This window comes from Tachysurus fulvidraco, chromosome 3 (assembly GCF_022655615.1).
Source record: "Tachysurus fulvidraco isolate hzauxx_2018 chromosome 3, HZAU_PFXX_2.0, whole genome shotgun sequence".
In the NCBI taxonomy this organism is placed as follows: Eukaryota; Metazoa; Chordata; class Actinopteri; order Siluriformes; family Bagridae; genus Tachysurus; species Tachysurus fulvidraco.
In genome coordinates this window covers 20,128,250-20,152,396 of record NC_062520.1, presented here as the reverse complement: position 1 = coordinate 20,152,396, position 24,147 = coordinate 20,128,250, and the positions used below count along the sequence as shown (strand labels likewise).

General features: G+C 39.2%; 3 protein-coding genes across 5 annotated transcripts; 2 read left to right on the top strand and 1 right to left on the bottom strand.

Moving 5' to 3' along the window:
- Window positions 1–2,251: 2,251 nt before the first annotated feature.
- Window positions 2,252–5,246, top strand: LOC113644689 (cortexin-2). Of its 2 annotated transcripts, none has more exons than XM_027149735.2 (2): window positions 2,252–2,518; window positions 3,499–5,244. In XM_027149735.2, the coding sequence occupies exon 2, from the start codon at window positions 3,598–3,600 to the stop codon at window positions 3,829–3,831; it is 234 nt and encodes a 77-aa protein (XP_027005536.1). In that variant the 5' UTR covers window positions 2,252–2,518; window positions 3,499–3,597; the 3' UTR covers window positions 3,832–5,244. The 2 variants fall into 2 exon arrangements, with proteins under 2 accessions (XP_027005536.1, XP_047666703.1); XM_047810747.1 differs by lacking the exon at window positions 2,252–2,518 and adding an exon at window positions 2,534–2,667 and having other exon boundaries at window positions 3,499–5,246.
- A 1,123-nt stretch (window positions 5,247–6,369) lies between these two features.
- On the top strand, window positions 6,370–12,123 carry tmem79b (transmembrane protein 79b). 2 transcript variants are annotated; one of them, XM_027149804.2, is made up of 6 exons: window positions 6,370–6,668; window positions 7,282–7,328; window positions 7,856–8,532; window positions 8,914–9,108; window positions 9,267–9,483; window positions 10,024–12,123. In XM_027149804.2, the coding sequence occupies exons 3-6, from the start codon at window positions 7,965–7,967 to the stop codon at window positions 10,223–10,225; spliced, it is 1,182 nt and encodes a 393-aa protein (XP_027005605.1). In that variant the 5' UTR covers window positions 6,370–6,668; window positions 7,282–7,328; window positions 7,856–7,964; the 3' UTR covers window positions 10,226–12,123. The 2 variants fall into 2 exon arrangements, with proteins under 2 accessions (XP_027005605.1, XP_027005604.1); XM_027149803.2 differs by lacking the exon at window positions 7,282–7,328 and having other exon boundaries at window positions 6,376–6,668.
- A 2,658-nt stretch (window positions 12,124–14,781) lies between these two features.
- cct3 (chaperonin containing TCP1, subunit 3 (gamma)) lies at window positions 14,782–20,119 on the bottom strand. The gene is made up of 14 exons (XM_027149933.2): window positions 19,989–20,119; window positions 19,291–19,352; window positions 19,166–19,216; window positions 18,771–18,833; window positions 18,589–18,685; window positions 18,317–18,434; window positions 17,930–18,116; window positions 17,377–17,526; window positions 17,153–17,285; window positions 16,951–17,032; window positions 16,667–16,847; window positions 16,099–16,344; window positions 15,847–15,978; window positions 14,782–15,065 (listed from the first exon to the last, which is right to left on the bottom strand). The coding sequence occupies exons 1-14, from the start codon at window positions 20,014–20,016 to the stop codon at window positions 14,973–14,975; spliced, it is 1,623 nt and encodes a 540-aa protein (XP_027005734.1). The 5' UTR covers window positions 20,017–20,119; the 3' UTR covers window positions 14,782–14,972.
- Window positions 20,120–24,147: the final 4,028 nt, after the last annotated feature.

Below are 24,147 nucleotides of genomic sequence, written 5' to 3'. Positions count from 1 at the left end.
CTGTAGATGTAGTGGATACAGCATGCAACAGACTCAAAGTTCATAATGCTATGCAGCATTGTTGTGTTTCATTATGAAAGATCACTTGGATCATCTAGTTAGCAGTACGAGGGATTATCCAAGCAGAGTGCCCCGAGGTGATGAACGAGTTGGGCAGACTCTTTATCAGACTCAGGTATCTGGTTCACCGGTTCACCACAGCACACATTCTACACTATCCTAATCCCAGTATCCCTTTTGTGGCGTAAGTAGAACAATCCAACTGTGGGATGGGGTAGTATTGTCATGTCACGGCAGCCCTAGAAGCTCTTCCCCTGTGCATTTTGCTCTTGCAAACTGACCCCTGCGAAAGTTAATCGGAAACAGAGAACATTTATTGATCAAGGAAGCTTTAGAAGAATGAAAATATTCGCTGAAGAGGTTTACATTTTTCATAGTTCATCTCAAGAACGCTAAACAACTCAACCCACACCAAGCCACTGGGCTCTCTTTTATACCTGATTTAATTTCACTGTTATATATTGACCAGGTTCCAAAAACAGCAAAGCTAATGCCCTCTCTCACCAAGCAGTACCTGCCAACCAAACAGAAAACCATTCAGTGGAGCAGGGAGTTTTTTGTGTTTTTTTTTTTATAGCCTCAGACCGGGGGACCCAGTTCACTTCCTGGTTTCTGTGAGCAGTTAGGAGTCGACATCAGCCTCACGTCCAGATACCATCCTCAGTCTAATGGCCAAGCTGAAAGTCTGAACCAGGAGCTTGGCCATTATCTCAGATCATACTGCAGCCAAGAACAACACTCCTGTAGTGACTTACTCTGTGGAGTGAATATCCCCAAAACTCCCTGCTCCCGTCCTTCACGGGTTTGACCCCTTTACAATGTTTTAAGAGCTATCAACTCCCTTTGTTCCCATGGTCTGGAGACCCTTCAGACGTTTGGATTTGTCAGAGCCAAACAGTGTGGGTGAGTGCCCATGTTCACGTCCAGAGGGCTATTTGGCATCAGTGCCTGCAGGCAAACTCTAGAGATGACCCCATACACCCTACCAACTGGGCCAGCTAGTATGGCACTCAATGAGAAATTTCAAGTACATGCTGCCAAGTCACAAACTCAGCCCCAAATTCATAGGAGGCTTCTTCAGCTACCCCCCAGTTACAGCATCTCCAATCCACTACAGAAAGTTCAACCCCCACTCCACCACCGCCACTAGAAATTGAAGAGTCAGCATTCTAATTAGTCCATGGACTCCCTCCGCAGGGGTAGCAGACTCCAATACCTGGTCAACTGGGAGGGTTATGGCCCTGATGAAAGGGATGGATGTTATCTTAGATCCATTCTTTTTCACAGACTTCCACAGACCACCCTGCACCTATACCCCATGGACGGCCACCCAAAAAAACACCTGGAGGTCTTCCTTAGAGGGAGGGTTCTGTAACATTGTCATCATCTGCCCCTCCTCCTGACCACCAGAGTTAACCTCGCCAGAGTACTGACATCTTCCAGCTTAGCTCATGCCTTTAGCGCTTAATAAGCTAGTGTTTTCAGAGATCCACTGCAAAGTGTTGTTTATTGTGTATGACGTTTCAAGTTTTTCTTTTTGTTATTACTATTGTTTCACATGTATGACCCTTGCTGTGTTTATTCACAATTCTGTTCTTTGGGTTTGTGTTTTTTGTACAGTACCTTTGATCAACTGACAGTCTTTCTGGTAATTTTGGATGACTTTGCCTGGTAATTTCAATTGATTATGCTTGCTGATTTGGATTTGATAAATAATTGCTTATGGATTCTACACCTTCCAACTGTGGGCATTCTTCACACCTGCAAATATATTAAATAAGAAATATGCATTTGTGTTCACACTAAATTCATTTAATGGAAAAGTTTTAATAGTATATTAATTGAATACAAATATAGAATATTGTGCTATAATAAAAGCTCACTTTTAGATATGTGTTTAATTCTGTGAAGCTTTATTTGCTTTTCTTTGGTTAATAAAACAATTCTCAGACTAATACCACTAATATCTAAGAAACGCCAAATGAAAATGTTGTATTATTCTGGCCATGACTCAAGTCAGAGATGATGACTATGATGTGTTGATATGGCACGTTTCTAAGCCTTTATTGAATCTTCATGCTTCACTGAAACAGTGATTTGCAGAGAGCCTTGGTTGGATCACACATCTCTCTCACTCGCCCAGCATTCAGTGAACACACTTTGAGGAATTGCTATGGCAACTGGTTGCTATGGGTGATATGACACCACCACACACTCAATCTGGTAGGGAGGAGAGGGAGTTGCACAACAAAAGCCAGGAATGCAAGCAAGGAAACGAAGCTATTATTTTGATTTCTGAATGAACTGAGTGACTACGTTAAAAAGTTGGCAAAACGTATGGCTTCATGCAGGGAGTCATATTGGACTTTCACATAATGGGCTGAGACTTTCACAGTTTATTTTTGGCGTCCATCTGCTTACCTCTGACGGATCTCTTTTAGCTGCTCCTCCACAACAGGTAAGTGAGTGATTGCATTGCATTCCAAACTGCTAGTGACATGGAACACGAAGCTCCCATATACACAACTCTATAGATATATGAGCCAGAGTCAGAATATTGGCTTATATAAAATATAGGAAACTGCAATCAATATGAAACTAAACAAGGTAAGGCATTGCCAGTACTGCTATACGTACATTATAATTCTTTTAACAGAGCAATGAAGACATGCATGTGAGTTTAGTGGATTTTTTCTTTTTTACTGGGTAAACATTTGTAGACATGTTATTATGCATCATAATATTCCTTGTACAAATATAAAATGAGTTAAATACGAGTGGTTAGAGAGTCACAGGTTCAGCATATGCATGGTCTAACATTATGAAATCGTGAAATTTCGCAGGGAGTGCCAGGTCTATTATTGGGTACTGACATCAAAGAAGTGTACCATTGTAAGGTCACCACCCTCCAGTGTAGCCGGTAATTTTAACATCTTTGATTATAAAAATACCAGCCTGATTCTTCTATATTTAAAGCCATGCATGTCAAATGTGTTTCCAGATACACAGATGTAAAGGTCTAGTTGCAATGTGGATATATTTGGACAGAATGGAATTTCTCCAGGACATAAGAACATGATTATAGAAATATATATTTAATATATACTAATGATTAATAGGCTTCACAATACAAACAATCTAAATTGCTGGTAGTGCATGCTCAACATGCTGAACATTGGCAGTAGATATAAAGCGTTGCGTTTACACTCAAAACAAATATTTATGTAGAAATATGTGTATTTGTTATTTTTAAACTTCCAGTACTGCTGTAAAGAGCACTGATTATACCAGTAAGAAGGATGGGGTATGACATGACGTTCGTTTTTTGCTTAGTTATTTTATATATTTCTAGAATGTTCTACATAATTAAACTGTGTGTGCTTAGCAATTCGTCATAAAAAAGGACCTACGTTAATGATATTAAAATGCTTCTGACAGGAAACTTGTTGAATCTGAGGCTCAACGTGATTGGCTACATGCCACTGAGGCCGTGGTGAGGGAGGTTCGTGGGTTACCGAGAACATTTAGAACCTAAGGATGGCGGAGCACCTCCACAGCAGCACGCTGTCTGCGTCTGGGGCCACTCAGCCCATCCCTTTTCTCACCCTTGAGCAAAAGGCAGCTTTCGTCTTTGTGTTGCTCCTCTTCATTTTCCTGGGCTTGCTTATTGTGCGATGTTTCCGTATTCTGCTGGACCCCTACAGCAGCATGCCTTCTTCCACATGGACAGACTATATGGAGAAAGACACATTTGACTACCGCATCGCCTGAGGGACTGTCTGGGATTCATGTGGACCGATGCCACATGATGGCTACCTCACAGTCTCCAACACAGATTCGAATAACATTCCCATGCCAGTGGTGTACATATGGTGGCATGAAGTCTCTGAAAAAAAAAAACATGTTCTATGATACATTTCTTCCATTTATTCTTATGGGATAATTTACTGCCAATACCTCACATATTACACCACAGTTGATAAGTGATGTCACATCCAGGGTTCCTGACAAGTATTAGCGATGACACACCCGAGGCTAAAACTAGCCAATTACCTGTCATTAACAGTTTGGGTGAGCTATTTAGCTCATGTTGATGCAGTGTAAATTATTAATTCTCACAATGAGGGTAAATCCTTTACTTAATTTACTACTCCACTACCTAGATCTAAAAGTGCTTTGGATTAGGAATCGTAAAATCTCATTGTTGAGAAAGTTCTGAGCTTTTGGCCTTATGATTCAGTGTGTTTACAGAGCTGCCAGAAAAAACTGGCCTCATTGTTATTAAGCTAAATGTCAATCAATGTAATGACCAAGCAGCCTTCTTAGGCAACTGGATGAGAGCTTTGACAAGTTCCTCCTCTTTCTCACTCTCTTTCTGTCTTTTTCTCTCTGCAGTGTTCTTTAATAGGGTGTGTCTGATGTGGTGCATAATGTTCAACAGTATTTTCTAATTACAGAAATGAACTGTTCATTCAAATGGTGTGAATTTCCTGTTGTGCACTACTACCGGTGCATTATTGATTTTGCAAATGCTCTGGTTGCAAAGCTGTGATTAGCTTAAGTACATGTTTTTAAAAGAGATCCAGCTCACTTAAACAAGAAATGTGTCTATGATGTGCAAAAGATATCAATTGCCATTTCAGTGCCTGTTTTTATTTAACTCTACTACCTGCTATTGATTTATAGTCTGTATAGTTGAGATTGCTCTGTTTGAAACTGTCATTGGAGGCAGTTATTGTCACAGCACATTAAGCTTTAGCATCAGGAGTTACTGTAGTCAGTCATTACAATGCACATTGTGAGTGTGTGTGTGTGTGTGTGTGCGTGTGTGTGTGTGTGTGTGTGTGTGTGTGTGTGTGTGTGTGTGTGTGTGTGTGTGTGTGTGTGTGTGTGGGGTGTTTGATATATTAGGTACTTAATACTGAGACACTCTCCAGTAAGACCATGTGCCATGTGGTTCACAAATAGGTCTTGCATTTGATGTGCTTTTTATAATTGTTTCCAAATAAAGATAAATGTATTTCTCCCTAGTTACGGAATGATACGATTGAGAAGTCAAATTATTTGCTATCTTACATGTAATATAGGCAGGGACTCTTCTACATTCTAGAGATTTTTAAAAACATAATATTTTCAGATGCTTACAGAAAGTTTAGTCTTTTTTATTACACATATCTATGATTTTTTTATGGAATATGTGTATTATGTGCAATTAGTTCTTGAATAGGAAATGTCACAATGACCTAATCATCGATTTTACAGACATGAAAACAAATATAAATCTATCGATTTCATTTTTTATTATAGACGTTGAATAAGTGATAATTCTTTTACTCTCACATTACTTTTTGCAAAGAGTATTTCTATAATTTACCATTGACTACTTTCACTGAATCCTTGTCTATGGGACAGCAGTGCATATGTGCTAGAGACTGAAATGCCAAGTCATATTTATAAATCACTCATTATTGTCATCTGAATTAAAACTCTATGATTTCATTAATACAAATATAAGGTTACTAATGCAAAAACATAGCAAGAAATTCAAAGCCAGAAGTCCATCTTTATTTTCTTATTATACCATTATGTACAGATGTGGCTTCATTTGAGCTTAAGCCAGATGAGAGAGCAATGTCCACAGTCCAGTATGTCATTTAGTAACCTATTTTCTGTGTGGAGCAGTCTATTTAGCGATATTAGGACGGAGTACACATTAGGACACAGAAGTCCGTTCTCTATTTCATTCATTTTGTATTCTTACAATGACATTAACTAATTGTCTTAACAAAAACTAAAATGTTTTATTTAAAACAATGATGATGATGGTTATGATGATGATGAATAGGTTAAAATAGTAGCAACAGTTGTAATATACAACTAGGCAATATTTACTCTATTCATTTTAGCCTTTTCTTTTAACCCTTTCCTTATTAATCAATCTGAATTCAAAGGTAAAGCAATTATTAGCTACTAAAGCATCAGCTAATGAGGAGCTGCCTCCTAAATCAGTAGAATAATTTAAACATTATCGAATTGTATTGCAATTCAGGAGGCATTTTAATGTAAGCTATTTATTTAGTAAGAAATCTGAGAACCATAAAGCCTTCTGAATAAGATGGAAAATATCATCATCATCATCATCTTCACAGTGATCAATGGAAAAATAAAAAATGAAATTTAAACTACATAATCTTCAAGAGAAAAAGAAGACACACACGCACACGCACACACACACACACACACACACACACACACACACACACACACACACACACACACACACACACACACACACACACACTTATATGGGAGACATTGTCGAAAATGTCCAGCTTCAGATGAGAGGACTATATCCAACATGTGCGTTTATGCTGTTAATGTTCTGAACTGTGGTCTGTAATCGTTCCCCCACCACGACAAGCGAGACCCAGCCAGTAGAAGGCGCATGGAGTCGAGAATAGAGGGAGTGTTAAAAACACACTAACACTACGCAACACACCTGAACACACCTGAACTTCCGGAATATTTCTAAGCAAGATACGGAGCATGTTTCACTGGGAAAACTGACCTGACCAAACCTCCAGGATACCTATGACACTGAGTTTTGGGTAAGTTTACTGAACTTATACCTGTCTGTTTGTTGGTGTCTAAATACAGAGTTTCTGTTTTGGTGACTTCCGGATTTAAACCGTGTCTGAAACCCTGTACCTGGGCCTGTTCTCTCTCTTATCTACATGTATGTCCGTGTAGATAGACTAATAGAATGTATATAATCTTTATATAATCCTTCATAATGGTTGGTGTTAATGTTGTAATTTGGTTTATACAGACTGTTTGTTTTGTGTCGAGCTGCAGTGTCGCAATCGCACACACAAAGTTTCTCAGTGTCGCGACGCCAAAGTGCACTTTAATGTCGTCCAAATCAAGATGGCAAACTTTCAGTTCATTTCAGTTTAATTACTCTGAGATCATTATGATAACATGTTTTGCACGTAGCTTGCGTTTTAGTTCCTCTTTTTTCTTTTTCTTTTTTGGTTCTTTATAATAAAATAAAAAATAAAAACATTTGGTTAATGGCTTTGGCTAAAATGTCTCTTTTCTTTCCTAAAATCTTCTTTTAAATATTCATCTAATGCCAAGTTCCTTACAGAGCCATTAAAATACACCATTTCTTCTTAGATTTGTTTGTAGATCATTGAATTTTCATTTCCTTTTTTTCAGTATCAAACACTTTGACTGACAATCATGTTATCATACCAGTTAAACAGGTATCCTGTTAAATATATTACAATATACTGCGCATTGTATACTTATTTGTATAGCTGCATTTCCTGCTGTTTACTTTCTGTAACAATAATGAATAATGGTAATGCATACTAAACATATGTTAATATAATAAACATAGAGAAAGACAATAATAATAATACACAATAATACACACTAAACATAAATGTTAATATAATAAACATAAAGAAATACATTTATAATTCATCCATTTTTCAATTGTTAGTAAAATTGTGTGATGGCAGTAAATTTAGGCATTATTATTAGCATTAATGCTGTTTGCAAAAATTTAGATAACATTTAAATATGTATATTATATAAACTTCAAAATATGGACACCTTGAGACACTAAGGGAAACCGCTCTTTTCATTGAATTTGTTTCAATATGATTTCCTGAACAGTTTTGATTTTTAAGGAAAAAAAAGACGGGGGGAAAAACCAATAATAAACATTTATTGTGGTATGTTGTTTAAAATATATCCTGCTGATCTACTGCATTTTTTTTTCCAGAAAGGAGAAACTAAAATGTGATCCATGTTCTGAGTGATGGCCTTTGATGAACTCTTGAATGGTATTTAACGCACCACTATAAAATAAGTCTATAATATTGTAATTCAAGATGTCTGAGGACCTTTCTTCAGACTCTGTGCCAGATCCCACTGACTGGGAAACTGGAAAGAAGATAAATGCAGACATGGAAAGAACAGAAGAAAATCTCACTAGTGCTGAAACGGAGCCGAGCACGCTGCCCTGGCCGGGAGACAAGGCTGATCAGCTTGGTGAGATAGAAGAAGCAGTATCTGTTCTCAGTCCAGAGCAGAGTGAAATGGATCTTGTACGAGGCAAGGAGAGCGAGAGATCAGATAGCGGTGGAGAAGTAAGCAGGACTGAGAGTGAGCGAGAGATTGGTGGGCGAGAAAAGCTTGCATGTGAAGACTGCATGGAGAAAACGCAGCCTGAGAAAAAAGAGAAGGTTCCACATTTGGAGATTGAGCTGGAGGAGTGGAACAGTATGCCAGAGAAAGCAGCCGGGGTTTTCAGTCCAAGTTTAAGCATCCTGCGCTCCACCAGCATGCCGGAGCCACCCAGGCGCAGGTCAGAAATGTGGGAGGAGGAGAATCATGTCTTCCTTGGACATCAAGTTACAATTCCAGATGGATACTACAATGACTATCCCAAACAGAACTGTGAGGGAAACACATTTATTTATTTTGTTTTTATTTTTACTATATATGTGTTAAGCAGACACACAAGCATCTTTTCAATTCTCCAAGTATTGATAGCCATGAACAGAACTGGAAAATTGATGTAAAATAAATATTACACACAATTCTTTGCATTCTTGATTTAAAGAAGACTAAGAGATGCTAAATTATTTTTTTTATTATTTTTAATAATTTTTTCATAGGAAAATGATCTTATTTTCATATTTATCCATATGATCTATGAGAATATTCAAACATTAAAATTAAATCGTAATTCTCTCCCCATGTTTTACTTTTCTGATTGAAAGAAAAAGTGATTTTGAAGTAATCCAATATTGCATGGCTTTATTATTTTTTTTCAAGGTTCATGTGGTGGGAAATACCGTGATGTGCTGAAAATGGGAGTATCTCTAATGATGTCAGCTCTGATCTTCCCTGTCTTGGTGTGGGGTGGTCACACTTTCTTACCCTTTGATGCTCCTCTGCTGGATAGCGCCCCCCTAAGACTGGTCTACACACTGCGCTGTTCGGTTTTTGCAGTAATACCAATTGTCCTGGGTAAGGAGTTTGTAAAGGAAATCTTTGTTCTTCACAAGACACTGACTTGATTGATGTGGATTATTGCTGCTAACGGTCTTTCCTGTTGATAAAGAGAAACTGTATACAGTAAGACTCGATGCAGATATTTTAGTTCATTGTGATCTTCACTCTCTCAGGTGTGTTGGTGCTGGGTGTCTCCCGTGTGCGCTACCGTTCTCTGAATCCTCATTGTGATGGAGAAATCGAAGAGGTGAACATCCACCGCCGCTACATTGATGACTCTGTCTCACTTTTCCTCCTGTATTTCCTTCAGCTGAGTGTCATGGCTGCTTATCTGAACCAGCACCTTCTCAAATTGGTGCCTCTCCTCACCATCGTCTTTGCCATTGGCAGGTAATATAATCTCTTATTTCAGGTTAATATATACATTGTCAAGGATGCAGTAAATGTAGGTGCTGATGTTGGTGCAATGCTCATGATTTTCCGTATCTTTTTGACTGTAGTTGCACATGCTATATTAATAATAATAATCATCATCATCATCATTTATGTTAGGGTCATAACAAGAGATATGCTTTGTTAGCAAACCGAATCAACACCTTCTGATTTTGAGAATCATCTACACTGTGGAATAAATCATTGTAAACACATGATTGTATGTTTGTTAAAAGACAACACCCGCACCTCCATTGTTAAACACCTTGCCGTTCCCTGTTCATTCGGTAACAATTCCCAGGGTTGTGGCAGAATGTCAAATCTTGCAATCAGGGATTTTTGAGGCACTAGATATTTGAGCATGTATTGTAGCATGCCCATCCCCAGCTGTTTGTCTTTCATACATCACACTGTAGTGTGTGTCTGTGTGTAACTTGTTCACTTTGCAGGAGCACGATAAACAGTAGTGGCCTTCAACAGTGTTTGTTTAACCCACAGGCTGGTGTACTGGATTGCCGCCGCATGGGGCAGCAGTCTGAGGGGTTTCGGCTTCGGGTTTTCCTTCCTGCCTATGCTGACCATGTTGGTGGCCAACCTATACTTCATCTTCATGGCTGAATCTGCTGGCTCAATCTTTGCGCAAGATGAGATTGAACCAGTCAACCCTCCTCAGGAGTACAGGCAGAGATTCTGGGGATAGAACGAGATCTAATGCCCCTTTTTTCATCTATTTCTTTGTTAGTTATGTCTTATTTTTCAGAGCTTTATAGGACATGTATCAAACACCTATGTATATATCAAAGGTAGTATTCCAGTTTTGAAAAAAAGAAAAAAAAAGTTTTATTAGTCTTAGAAGCCAATAAACAAATACTGGCTATAATGGACCTCAGGTTGTGATTGTCATTTTGCTTTTGAATGATTGACATTCCACATCTGTCTTGACAGATTATGTGGGGCTAAACTGTATATGGTTGCCTGCCTTATGTAAGACATTTAGTAAGAAGATTCCCTAAAGTAAGTGATTGTTCTATGATGCTACAGTCATGTGAATAATACTGCTAATGACTATAATTCCAGAGCATTATCAAGCAAGATTTAAATGCTTTAGTAACAGCAGGTTGCTTAAAATAGTTTGTGTATGAATGCAACACAAGCAGATGTGGAAAGATTTTTTTTTCATAGACTTCTAGTTTCTTTCTAATGCCAAAAGAACATACTGATTATTTTTTCCTTTTCTTGCCATGTCGAGTTTAAAAATAGCCTCGTAGCATCTTTGTTGAAATTGTGTGTGCAATATATATGAATTGGGTCATTTCTTTAAAAATGGTAGTACAAAATAGGAGAATGTGTAAAAACTTTACTTTACATTACTTAGTGCTTATTTAAAAACATGAATTCGGGATGCTGGGTATGGATTATCTAAGTATGATTTAAGAGGAAATTTCAAGCTGGTATAAAAAGACACAACAAATGTGTTAAATTTCTTAAGGAGCGTAAATGGTATTTTTGCATGCTTTTGTATTAACTCTTGTAAATAAGATGCAACAAATTCCTTTTTTATTTCCTCTGAAATCATGTCATTGTATAAATTAAACAGTGATAAAAGACTATGTATGCAATGTTAGTTGAGGACTGCCATAGCAGTTTCTAGTGAATTTTTCCCATTTGCTTGTTTTATTTCTGACTTCTAATCAAAAGCTGTATATAATAATATAATATAACCTATAAAATATCCCCAGCTACTGTTCTCTGGCCATGTCCTCCATTTGTAGAACCACAGTTCTATTTCCTTTCCTTTCTAACTACCAGGGGGGTTCCTTTAATGTAGTTAAAGTACCACAGTCATCACAGGGTTTATAATACAGTCAAATAATGCACAGTGCCAGATAATCATTTTCAGAACTAATAGCATTTGAGTGGTATCTTAAATATGGCTACTATTGTCAGATGTAGAAATTTTGGCAGTGTGGTAAAATTGTGATAACTGGTCATTTTTTGACCCCTTTTGTGGTCGTGAAAGCTCTCCTATTTATCCCAAAAGCTTGTGTAGCCCAAAAGAGTCATTCTTATGAACTGCACATTATGGCTTTTCTTGTACTTGGCTCTTAGTCTTAGAGTTCCACATGTGAGATGAGGAGATGTCTGTATTTTGGCCATCCCATTGTCACGGTGTGATTGCACTGATGAGATTCTGGGTAATCATGCATTAGATGCTTGACCATGCCTTGTGCTGGCCTGAAACTACTCTTGTTCTTTTTTGTTTCAGGTCAAGGCTTTCTATAATCTGCACAAGTGGTCTATGATTGCCTATTACAATCTGGAATGGAAACAAGCATGTGGAAACTTCACAAATTTTTCTGGCAATCCAGAACTAAAATGAATAGAATTACCACTTTCTAGAAAACCTACCATTGAATAATTAGATGTCATCATGATTATTTGTTCCCTTTATAATTCTATATTAATTTTATAAGACAGAGAACATATGATTGCATGTGTATATGTAAATATATCAATCTATAAAGTTTAAACATCATGTATTTCCTTTTTGCATTTATATACTGTACACTGAACAAAATAAACTCGAAATATTTTTTAGCTTGGCATGTTTCTTTACATTTTTGCACATTTCTCCTGTTTTGAGGCTACTGTCACTGTTTCCAATACATTACAGATTCAGCAACTAATATTGCAAGTACTACAGTGATATCAGCATTGCCTTGATCCGGTAAAATGAGTTGATGTTGTCAGAAAGCAATAGTTACATTTTCTTAACAATCGACTTTTGTACTTAAAATCATACAAATTAGATACACATACAAACAACCGACAACATGAATCTATGGCACCACTTTCCTTGTGTTAACAGTCCAGATTCGTGGAGGTGGTTTAATGGTATGGAGAATGTTTTAATGGCACACTATAGACCCATTATTATCAATAATCACTTGACTGGCACCAGCCTTTTGATTTTACATTATTTAGCAGACACTCTTTACCAAAGTGACTTACATTTTTGTTTATTTCAGTTTATACACCTGAGCAATTGAGGGTTAAGGGCAGTGGCAACTGTAGTGGCAACTTGGTGGACCTGGATTCGTAAACATGACAATGAGTTTAGTGTTCTTCAGTGACGTTCTCAGTAACCAGCTCTGGAAATAGTACAAAATCCTTTGGGATAGAGAAGAATGTGAGATTTGCACCATGAAAGAGCAGCTACCAATCATGTCAATATGTACCAGAATCTCAAAGGAATGTTTCAGACATCTTGTGGAATCAAAAAACTGTTTTGAGAGAAAACAGAGGACCTAACCACCATGATTGGTCAGAATAAAGTGTTTGATGAGTGTATATGTGGGCAGTGGTGTCTCAAGTGGTTAAGGCTCTGGGTTGTTGATTGGAGGATCAGGGTTCAAGCTGCCACTGCTGGGCCCTTGAGCAAGGCCCTTAACCCTCCCTGCACCAGGGGTGCTGTATCATAGCTGCCCCTTCACTCTGCCCCCAACCTCCTCAGTTGGGATATGTGAAGAAAAGAATTCCACTGTGCTGTAATGTATATGTGGTGATCATAAAGGCTTCTATTCTATTCTTCTATATCTTACCTAAAGCAAAATATAACAAAACACAAACGTCTAAAAGACTGCTGGTCAGATGTGTACATCCTGGACAAATAAGGCACCAAAAAGTAGATGTCGATTAATTATAGGAGGAGAGTTGTGTAATGGGACCCTAAGATGAAGCTGTCAGAGCTACTACATTTTGTAACATAGTATAGTATAATTTAGTATAAACACAATCCTCTAAGATTTAAACTGTAAAATCATGGTTCCTGGATAGTTAGATAATTGATTTGAACTGTACCATTCTGGACATCGCCCAGTAGCACTCATACCCATTACCATGAAGGGCTTTAAGCGACATGTCCTGGCACACCGAAATGACTGCCTTCCATCCACATTGGACTCACATCAGTTCTACCAGAGCAATAGGAGCACAGAGGATGCAGTCTTTAGCTCAGCATTTATTAGTTATTTCTTCCAAGTTAATCACCAAACTTGGATTACGGACTTTCTGACAAACAGACCCCATCATGTCAGGTCAGGCCACATCCGCTCACCATCATCACCCTTAACGCAGGTGTACCACAGGGTTGTGTGCTGAGCCCATTCCTCTATTCCCTCTTCACTCATGACTGCAGGCTTGTGTATGGATCTAATTCTATTATCACGTTTGCTGACGATATCGCAGTGATTGGCCTCATCACCGACAATGATGAGACAGCCTACAGGAAAGAGGTACAGCATCTGGCCACATAGTCATCAGCCTGCTCTATAACATCTGCAAAAACAAAGGAGCTCATCATGGACTTCAGGAGGGAGAGAGGAGGCGCGCATGCCCCTATCCACATCAACGAGCTGTCAGTTGAACGTGTCTCCAGCCTTCAAGATCCTGGGGAGCCTCATCTCTAAGGAGCTGTCATGGACCACAAACACCTCCAGCCTGGTCAAGAAAGCTCACCAGTGGCCTGTTCTTCCTGAGAAAGTTGAAGAGACATAACCTGTCTTCAGCCTTCCTGGATTTTTATCACTGTTTGATTGAGAGCATTGATTTGATTGAGACTGTGTCACAGTCTGGTATGGGAATTTCCTAAACGGGTGGTGAAAACCGCATCACTGGAACTTTACTTGAAGAAATGGAGGACAACCAAATGAAATGCTGTCTGCGTCAGGCTCACAGCATTCTTAAAGACTCCTCCCACCCTGCCCATAGATTGTTTGTCCCCCTTCTCTTTGGTAGGTGCTTCAGGAACCTCCGGACAAAAACCAGTCGTCTTTTTCTCTAGAGCTGTTACCTTACTGAACTCTGCCTCCCAGTGACCACCCACCACTGTATATTATTATGTCAAGATCACCTGTATATTTGTCAATATAATATATAACACGGTGTAGTTTACGTCTATAGCACCGAACCTGTATATCTTGTACATCCATACCTATATGTCCATAGCATATTCCTCTGTATATCATCCTGCTCACACTGTAAATACTGTACATCTTGTACTTGCTGATTATTGCACTTCTGGTTAGATGCCAAACTGCATTTTGTGGCCTTGTACTTGTATATGTGTAATGACAATGTAATTAATGAATCTAATCTAATAGTGAGCATGAAATTTAGAAGAAAATATAAAAGGTAACAGCCCCAGCAGGTAACTATGCAGTGAAGAATCAGAGTGCATATAAACATCAACAAATGTAAACATCTAAACGTCTGTTTAATTAATCCTCACACAGGGCTTGAAAACGAACAGCAAAGTAAATCTTTACATAAGCAAGGCCTAATGGTAGAATAAAAGCAGGTAGATGGCAAGTCGATCAGAAATCAGTTAGCTATTCTAGACATCCATCTTCTTGTTGAATTCACAGCCTTGCTTTCTTCATTTCCTTTTACTCAGCTCCCTGTCCTCCCCCTGTTTGATTCTCTCCTTTCTTCTTGTGGCCAGACACGATGTCGTCGATACGCAGGAGTAGAATAGCCGTCTAAAAAGAGAGGAGTACAGCTCAATAACGGTGAACATCATAGGAAATAAACGTAAAGAATTAATGTGGACAAAAAAGCATTCAACAGAACTAAGTAAAAATGTAAGCTGATGAAATGATATTCAAATTTTATATAAAAAAATATGAAATTATAAAAAAGTTGAAAAGTATAAAGTACAAATAAAAAAATACATTTGCAGAATGTTAAATTTTATTGAAATAAAATAAAATTAAATAATTAAAAAAAAACCATGTCAGTAATTAAATGTGATTAAAAGAATATTTTTATTTATTTATGAAATAAAATGAGATTTTTCCTAAATCTTTTGGCCCTGGTGTTATTTGGTCTAGAAACAGATGTGCCCTTAATGTGACATTAGATTGAAGCATATATACCCATGTAGTGAGCCTGTATAATCAAGCCTATTTGGGGTTTGGCTTCGGCTTCAGCGTGTATTATTCCTGTGTGAAGGTCAGGTTTTTACTACTAAGAAATATCAGTAAACTCATTATTAATCATTTATTATAGACAGTTTAAGTTTTTGATAAAGGCATACTGCCTCCTAGTGACTTCCTTTGCAGACATTTGACAAGCACTGTATGTTGCTACTGATAATGTTCTTTTTGTCAGTGGGGTAAAATAATAGTTGCCCTAGTTTAGTTTATCACTCATTTTAGCACTGCTTATATTATTCAAAAATAAAAGAAAACTAACATTAGAAATATAATTATTGCATTTTCTCAATCAGTGCTAAATAAGCAATGCTTTTATAGTGTATACCTCTACTGCGGTCTTGTACGTTTGGGCCTTGACAGCCAGCGGCTCACAGATTCCCAGCTCAGACATGTCTGCCAGAGTGCCCGTCTCTCCATTAACGCCCCAAGAGTCGCTGCCCTCCTGAGTGTGCTTTGCCTGGAGCAGAAAGAGTTTTATTTTAACACTCACAATGTGGAAACAATTGCATGCTACAAGCACATATAGTATGCAGTGAGGTGGGGGGGGGGGAACAACCTTGGACACAATCATACTCACCCTAAGGGATGTGAGCACACGGATGGTGGAGGCTCCACAGTTTTGGATGAGGGTGCGAGGGATGACCTCAAGTGCCTGGGCCACAGCACGGTATGGCCACTGCTCAACACCAGTGAGGGCTCGTGAACGCTCCAACAGCCTGTGAGACACAGTCATCTCTACAGCACCCCCACCTGGCAGCAGACACGGCTCCAGCAGGATATTACGGCACACCTGCATTGCATCCTGTAGATTACGCTCAACCTCCTAGGACACAAAATATTTCAGAAAATAAGGGGGAGCCAGTACAATTTGATGTACCACCATTTCATGAATCCATTTTTAAGCTATAAACCTGATTTTTGGAGGAAAGAATGTGTGATGCTGCCATACCTATATCCTTATCACAACAAGAAAGCAAAAAATACCCATAACTGCACAGCTCTAATAACATTCACCCTCTGGATAAACCTACACATGAACAGCTCTGTTCTGATACAATATTATGTCTTTCTTATTGGGAATTTCTGACCAACAGATCGACGGTGTGCATTGATAAGATACTAATATCTTGTTTAATGTCTCTCACCGCCAGGATCTCCTTGCTGGCTCCTCTCAGCAGGATAGTGCAGGCTTTGGGGTCTTTGCACTCAGTGACAAAGGTGAAATACTCATCACCAATTTTCTTTACTTCAAACAGGCCTGCACCTGTTCCCACATCTTCCTCATGTAACTCATCGGTCCTGCTGGCAATGCGTGCTCCACAAGCTCTGAGGAACAAAGGAAAAAACATTGAAGGATGAGTTAAATTCATAACTCCTCAGCAAATTAATAAATACAGAAAATTGCAATACTCTATGATTCCAGTCTTACCTTGCAATGCGATTGTTGTCTGTTTTACGGACACGGCGGATTGCGGTGATGTTGGCTTTCATCAGATAGTGCTGAGCAAGATCTAAGGTGGAAAAGATATTTAGGAAAAATCAAATCACCTGAAAGTGTTAGTGGTATGGATCACAGCATGTAACAGTCTATGCATGTGAACTGCTGAATGTGTGTGCACTTGTGTGTGTACCAGAGATTCCCTTCTCGGTAAAGACCAAGTCAGGTTTGAGGCGAACAATATCTTCACAGATCTGCTGGATGTATTCTTCCTCTATCTGCAAGATTCTGGCAAAGTCTTCCTCCTTAGTGATTTCTATATCCGTCTGGAGAAAGTAAAAATGTTCAGTAACGTTTGCTGAAGCTGTGTGTGGAAGTAAATGGGAGAGCATATATTATTTTGATACTCTGCCTTACCTGGCTCTCACCCTTCTTGTACTCTAGGGAGCAGTCAAGGAGCACGATGCGAGGGTTTTTGATGAGACGACGCATGCGGGGGTGTGTTACATCTTTATTTACCATAACACCCTTCAGCACAATGGAGTCTTCAATGAACCCACCAGGCACCTACACAAACCACAAATGTAACCTTGGTTTAAAAAATTGGTTTGCAGGTGACAATGATTGTATGGCACACATCTCCTTTCACAATACATAAACTAAAATGACTAGGCAGAAATCTTTGCCTAAACTCTGAGCAAAGAAAGATAAATCCTATTTAATACAAAACTATAATCATATTAAAATGCAAAGAGAACAGTGTGCCCTCCTAAAAAATGATAAGACAGAGCAGACAACTAGCTGACTTCAGGACCCTTGAGCTTTAACAGCAACAAAAGCATAATTACAGCCAAAATGAAATACAAGCTATTTCTGGTTTAAATATTCATACTAAATCATTCATATTCATTGTTTTTCCCCATCTGACTTACTCATTATGCTGATAAACAAAATCCCATGTGACCCCTACCTTTTCCACCTTGGCATACTTTTTAATATCGATTTCCTTGCGGCCATTTTCCTCCAGCTCCACAGTGCGCACTGCATCCAGCGCAATATTACAAGCCATGGTTGACCAGCGGCTCAGTGCCTTGGTGTTAATGGCGGAGTTAATGATCTTCAGCATCATGTCCCGATCATTTGTGTCGACTGGTGTGCTGAGGGGCAAAAAGAACCAGCTTACTAAACGTGGCACCATCCAAAGCCGGAGTATGAACGTGAATTGTGTTGCTTGACAATTTGTTTCCATGCAGCCCAACTTCCAAAATACACTGAGCATTGCTGAGATAAATTAATAATCCCTCCAACACTTTCATCAGCCTGAGCGAAACTCAGCATGTTTGTAAAGACACACTACCTGAGCTCTTTGAGCACGTTGAGCATGTCATCCAGAGCCTGCCTGTAAGCACTGATTACCACAGTGGGATGCATCTGCTGCTCCAGAAAGTGCTCAGCCACTGACAGCATCTCTCCAGCTACATGAAATGCAGTCTCTTATTATACTGTGACCACTTATGATAATCCAAACAGTACATTTCATAGCAAAAACTGATTTCCCATTATCAAACTGGCAACAAACAAGTATGTAAATAATCCATAGTGTTACAAGTGGAAATAGATGCCACTCACCCAAGATAATGACAGAAGTAGTGCCATCTCCCACCTCCTCATCCTGAGTGCGGCTGATCTCAATCATAGACTTGGCGGCAGGGTGCTGCACTTGGATCTGCAGCAAAAAGTTAGTGATAAAGCAATCAACCAAAGAACACCAGGTACATCACCGTGTCAGTCTGCTAGAAATGCTTAAGTACCTCTCTCAGAATTGCATTGCCATCATTGGTCATAACAATTCCTCCCATAGGGTCCAGCAGCATCTGCTCAAAACAAAAAAAAATGTAAACCCTGGCACACCTGTTATTACAAGCATTCATAGTTATTTAATTATAATCATAACGAGACAAAAAAGATGCTTCAGTACTGTCCAACAAAAGACCCACCCATTTGTGATCAAATAACCACAGATGGATGACAATGCCTTAGTGAGTAGAATGATGCATCTCCTTTTTTTTAAGCTAAATTGTCATTTCTATTCAGCTGGAAATACCATAAGGCATCATGGCACCCGGTTACAATTCTATAGCAAAATCGACAATAACTGGTCAGTATGGATCGGATGCTGAGACCACAAGCAAAAATCATTACACACCTTCATCATAGCTCTTGGTCCCAGACATGTCCTGATTACGTCTGCTATAGCCTGTAAAACCAAAGACAGCAGTGTAACTCAAGAGTGTATGAGATGTGAATGTGCTCATTAAATAAATAACTTACCTTAGCTGCATTAATATTTCCTATCTGGACCTTCCTGCCAGACTCTCTTTTCATATTCTGGCCTAAAATAATAAAATAAACAAATGTAAGTGTACCACAGAAACAACTGCATGCACTTTGGGACTGTAAAGCTTGCTAAAACTAAGCCATCATTCATAACCAGTTTTGACGTACTAGCTTTAGCACTATGACTTGAGTAACATTACCACCTATGTATCTAATGCCAACACCCGGTTAGCAACTCCAGCTATGGTTCCTTATAACAGAATACAATAATACAATGTTATGGTGCATTCGGTTACTATAACCGTGAAATACAAAATATAGCATCATCCATCGATCTGAATGCAGAGCAAGACCATAACGTTAAATACAGCATGCTAAAATAAAGTAACCACAGACTGACAAGAAAGCTAAGCTATGCTAAGCTAAATTATGCTAAGCTAAGCTGAACTGTGCTAAGCCAAGATAAACTATACAATGCTAAGCTAAACTATGCTAAGCTAAGCGCCGGATGAGCTAGTTAACCGATGACCAAGCGAGGCCCATGCCGTTCTAGTTAGCATGTTAGCATATTAGCCTCCCATCAGACACTATGAGAACAGTCATAGAAACGGTCATATTGAGCTAACTGTAGTACCGTTAACATAACGGCATTTAAGTCCGTATTTAAAGACACAGAAAGCAAAGAGCCTCACTAAGCACGATAACCGGTCTCCCCATCATGTTTGCGGCGTGGTTCGTTAGCCGGTACAGAGATCCGCACGCAGTATAGAGAAGAAAGGAAGACTGAGGCGTGGTCGGAGACTCACTACAGCTGTCCACCAATGAACGACAAAGAAGGTTTGATAGACAGTATTCTAAGCCAATCACAGCGACGAGTTAATCGTTATAGGCGGGACAGAGCAAATCCAAGTGTGAAGTGATTTGTGTTGGGGCGGGCTTTAGTGAACGTGCCAGAAATTTCTGGTGAACTTGCTGTGACTGTGTAACGGTCCATATAAAGAAATGTATTAGAACAATAGTTTGTTCCAGGGCTGTCAGGTGTCACGCACTGAGAGTGACAGTCACGCATTTTGGTCCTTTGTCACGCACTCCCGCCACACATCGTATTTCTCACGCAGAAAAACTTTTTGACAATTTATCATATATTTAATATGCCGCGGCGCCCAAAATGTATCAGTCCGCACCGCTGTCTCTATGGAAACGGGTAGGAATCAATGAATTCTCAGTTCTTAGTCGAGCCTGACAATTTTCAGCCAGCCAATCAAAAAAAGAGGCTACACAATAGCCAATCAGAAAATAGCACTATCTGGGTAAGATTTAACGCAACAACCAATGAAAAAAAAAACATTAATTAGAGAGGGTATTTTCGATGGTCGGTTTGAACAAAACCTCAACACGAAACAGATTGTCTCTGGACGGGACATTGTCCTCAGTCATGACCCTAAAAATGGCTGGGCTTGAGCCGAACTGTTTTAAATAGGTGCAACATTACAAATGATAAAGGGTTCCAAAAAGTCAACAAACACTTACAATAAACAACACCAGTCATAATCTCTCTCTCACACACACACAAATTAATAAATGGAAATTGAACAAATACTTTGTATTTGGTTAAATTGCGGTCAATGATCCTTACCAAACACACACAACCCCACCCCCTTTATTTTTATTTATTTATGGGGGGGGGGGCACACTTGCCTGTCTTCACAACTTGAGAGCCCTGTTGTTCAATAGTCTAAGGATGTATGGACAAAAGTATTAAAATTTAATCTGCAGAAGAGAACAAAGCCAAATCCAGTGCAGTGTGTGAAGAAGTGGTGATGAGAGCAATGATTTTACTGGCATCTGTAATTGTCTAGTCATTTTCTTATGCAAAAGGAATGTTAAAACATAATTTATTTACACACTATTTATTGGATGTTACATACCATTGGTTTCGGCAAATTTTTACAATGTCCAAAAAAAAAAAAAAAAACTTTGAAATTTTGATAAATGCATATGCATTTGACATTACATATTCACCACATTCCTTTAATATCACAGGCTTATGTCAAAGTGTGGCAAAATGGCCACAATATGCAGGTTTCCTATGCATCCGTATTCCTTAATCTAATTCCTGTATTACATAAAACAAACTAGATGCAGATTGATAGATTATATATACACACAAATTGTTGGTACCCTTCGGTCAATGAAAGAAAAACTCACAATGGTCACAGAAAAACTTTAATCTGACAGTAATAATAAATAAAAATTCTATGAATGTCAACCAATGAAAGTCAGACATTGCTTTTCAACCATGCTTCAACAGAATCATTTAAAAAATAATAATAATAATAATAATAATAAACTCATGGAACAGGCCTAGATAAAAATTATGGTACCCTTAACTTAATATTTTGTTGCACAACCTTTTGAGGCAATCACTGCAATCAGACGATTCCTGTAACGGTCAATGAGACTTCTGCACCTCTCAGCAGGTATTTTGGCCTAATCCTTGTGAGCAAACTGCTCCAGTTGTTTCCGGTTTGAAGGGTGTCTTTTCCAGACGGCATGTTTCAGCTCCTTTCAAAGATGCTCAATAGGATTGAGGTCAGGGCTCATAGAAGGCCACTTTAGAATAGTCCAATGTTTTCCTCCTAGCCATTCTTGTGTGTTTCAGCTGTGTGTTTGGATCATTGTCCTGAAATTTGAAGACTATCAAGACACCCTGTGCCAGATTCAGCAAAGTAGCCCCAGAACATAACAGATCCTCCTTTAATGTTTCACAGTAGGGACAGTGTTCTTTTCTTGATATGCTTCATTTTTCTGTCTGTGAACAGGCTGATGTGCCTTTGCAAAAAGGTCCATTTTTGGACCTGTCAGGATTGGTAATAGGACTTCAGCCAGTATCATCACAAACATTGGAACTCCACAGGGTTGTGTACTCAGCCCCATCCCCTACACCCTGTTCACTTACGACTGTGTCGCTTCCCACAAGGACAACATCATCCTGAAGTTTGCGGACAACACTGCAGTGATAGGACGCATCACTGGCGGTGACGAGGCAGCCTACAGGAGGGAGGTGGCCAGTCTGGTGTCATGGTGCAGAGACAACAACCTCACCCTCAACACGGACAAGACGAAGGAAATGATAGTGGACATGAGAAAGGAGAAAAGAATGCATCAGCCACTGTTCATCCGGGAGCTTGAAGTGGAGAGAGTGAGCAATTTTAAATACCTGGGTGTCCACATCAGTGAGGACCTCACTTGGACACCTCACGTCACGCAGCTGGTCAAGAAGGCCCAACAGCGGCTGTATTTTCTGAGGAGGCTGAGGAAGTTTGGCATGTCGCCTGAGATCCTCAGAAACTTCTACAGCTGCGTCATCGAGAGTGTCCTGACCAACTGTATCACTGTGTGGTACGGCAGCACTACTGTCATGGACTGCAAACGTCTGCAGAGAGTGGTGAAGACTACGCAGAAGATCATCAGAACTCCACTGCCCTCTCTGCAGAGCATCTACCACCACAGAGTCCACAGGAGAGCTGCTTCCATTCTCAAAGACCCCTCCCACCTCCAGTACAGATTGTTCACACTTCTACCCTCAGGACGGAGGTACAGAAGTGTGAAATGTAGGACCTCTAGACTGAAGAACTCTTTCTGCCCCTCTGCCATCAGACTCCTAAACAGCTGATAGGAGTTTGAAATTATGGACATAACTGCTTAACTGTTTACATTGAACTACATTTTTTGCACATTCATTTTCTCAGAACTGCACTGTCTCACCAAGAACTGCACTACCTCACTTTATTGCCTTATTCGGCACTGAACCTCTTATTGCCTTTATTAAGAACTTTATTTCTTTTATTGCTCTTTTTTATTCTATTTTATTCATTTTTCATTCACACATTTTTATTAGGTTACAGTTAGTCCAAAATGCAGCTGCCAGAGTTCTCACTAGGACAAGAAAGTATGACCATATAACCCCAATTTTATCATCTCTACACTGACTACCTGTTAAGTATAGAATTGACTACAAACTGCTGCTACTTACGTACAAGGCTCTTAATGGTTTAGCTCCCATGTATCTAACTAGTCTTCTAACACGTTACAATCCTTCACGCTCTCTGAGATCACAAAACTCAGGGCTTCTGCTAGTTCCCAGAATATCTAAGTCTACTAAAGGTGGTAGAGCATTTTCTTATTTAGCTCCCAAACTTTGGAATAGTCTTCCTGATAGTGTTCGGGGCGCAGACACACTTTCCCAGTTTAAATGTAGATTAAAAACTCATCTCTTTAGTCAGGCATACACATAATACATCCCATAATATCATGCACCAGTACATCAGACCAGCACATTTTTATGAACAGCAGATATGTTAATCCCTTTCCACTGCTTCTCTCTTTGTACCCATCCCGAGGCATCCAGACACTGTACCAGCTCCCAACGTCCTCTGTGGGACGAAGCCTTTGGACGTCCACTGAGCCGAGGCCGACTCTAAGAATCCTGAGACATCTCCAGTTAGACTCTGTGGTACTCAGGAGATCAGAAGTCCTTGAACCTCACACCAATACTACATTTAACTGACTGTATATTACAATCACACCCCCAGTGTCACCCATATGAGGATGGGTTCCCCCTTGAGTCCGGTTCCTCTCAAGGTTTCTTCCTTTAAAAATTTAAGGGAGTTTTTCTGCTGCCTGAGTCATCTCAGACTTGCTCATAGGGGAATAAATACATACACACTGTGAACTATATACATCTAATAATAATCTAGAATTTTTATTCTGTTAATTCTTATTTCTTTTATTATTCGTTAATTCCTTTATCATTAATTATGTTTACCTTCTGCTCTGTGTTTATGTTCT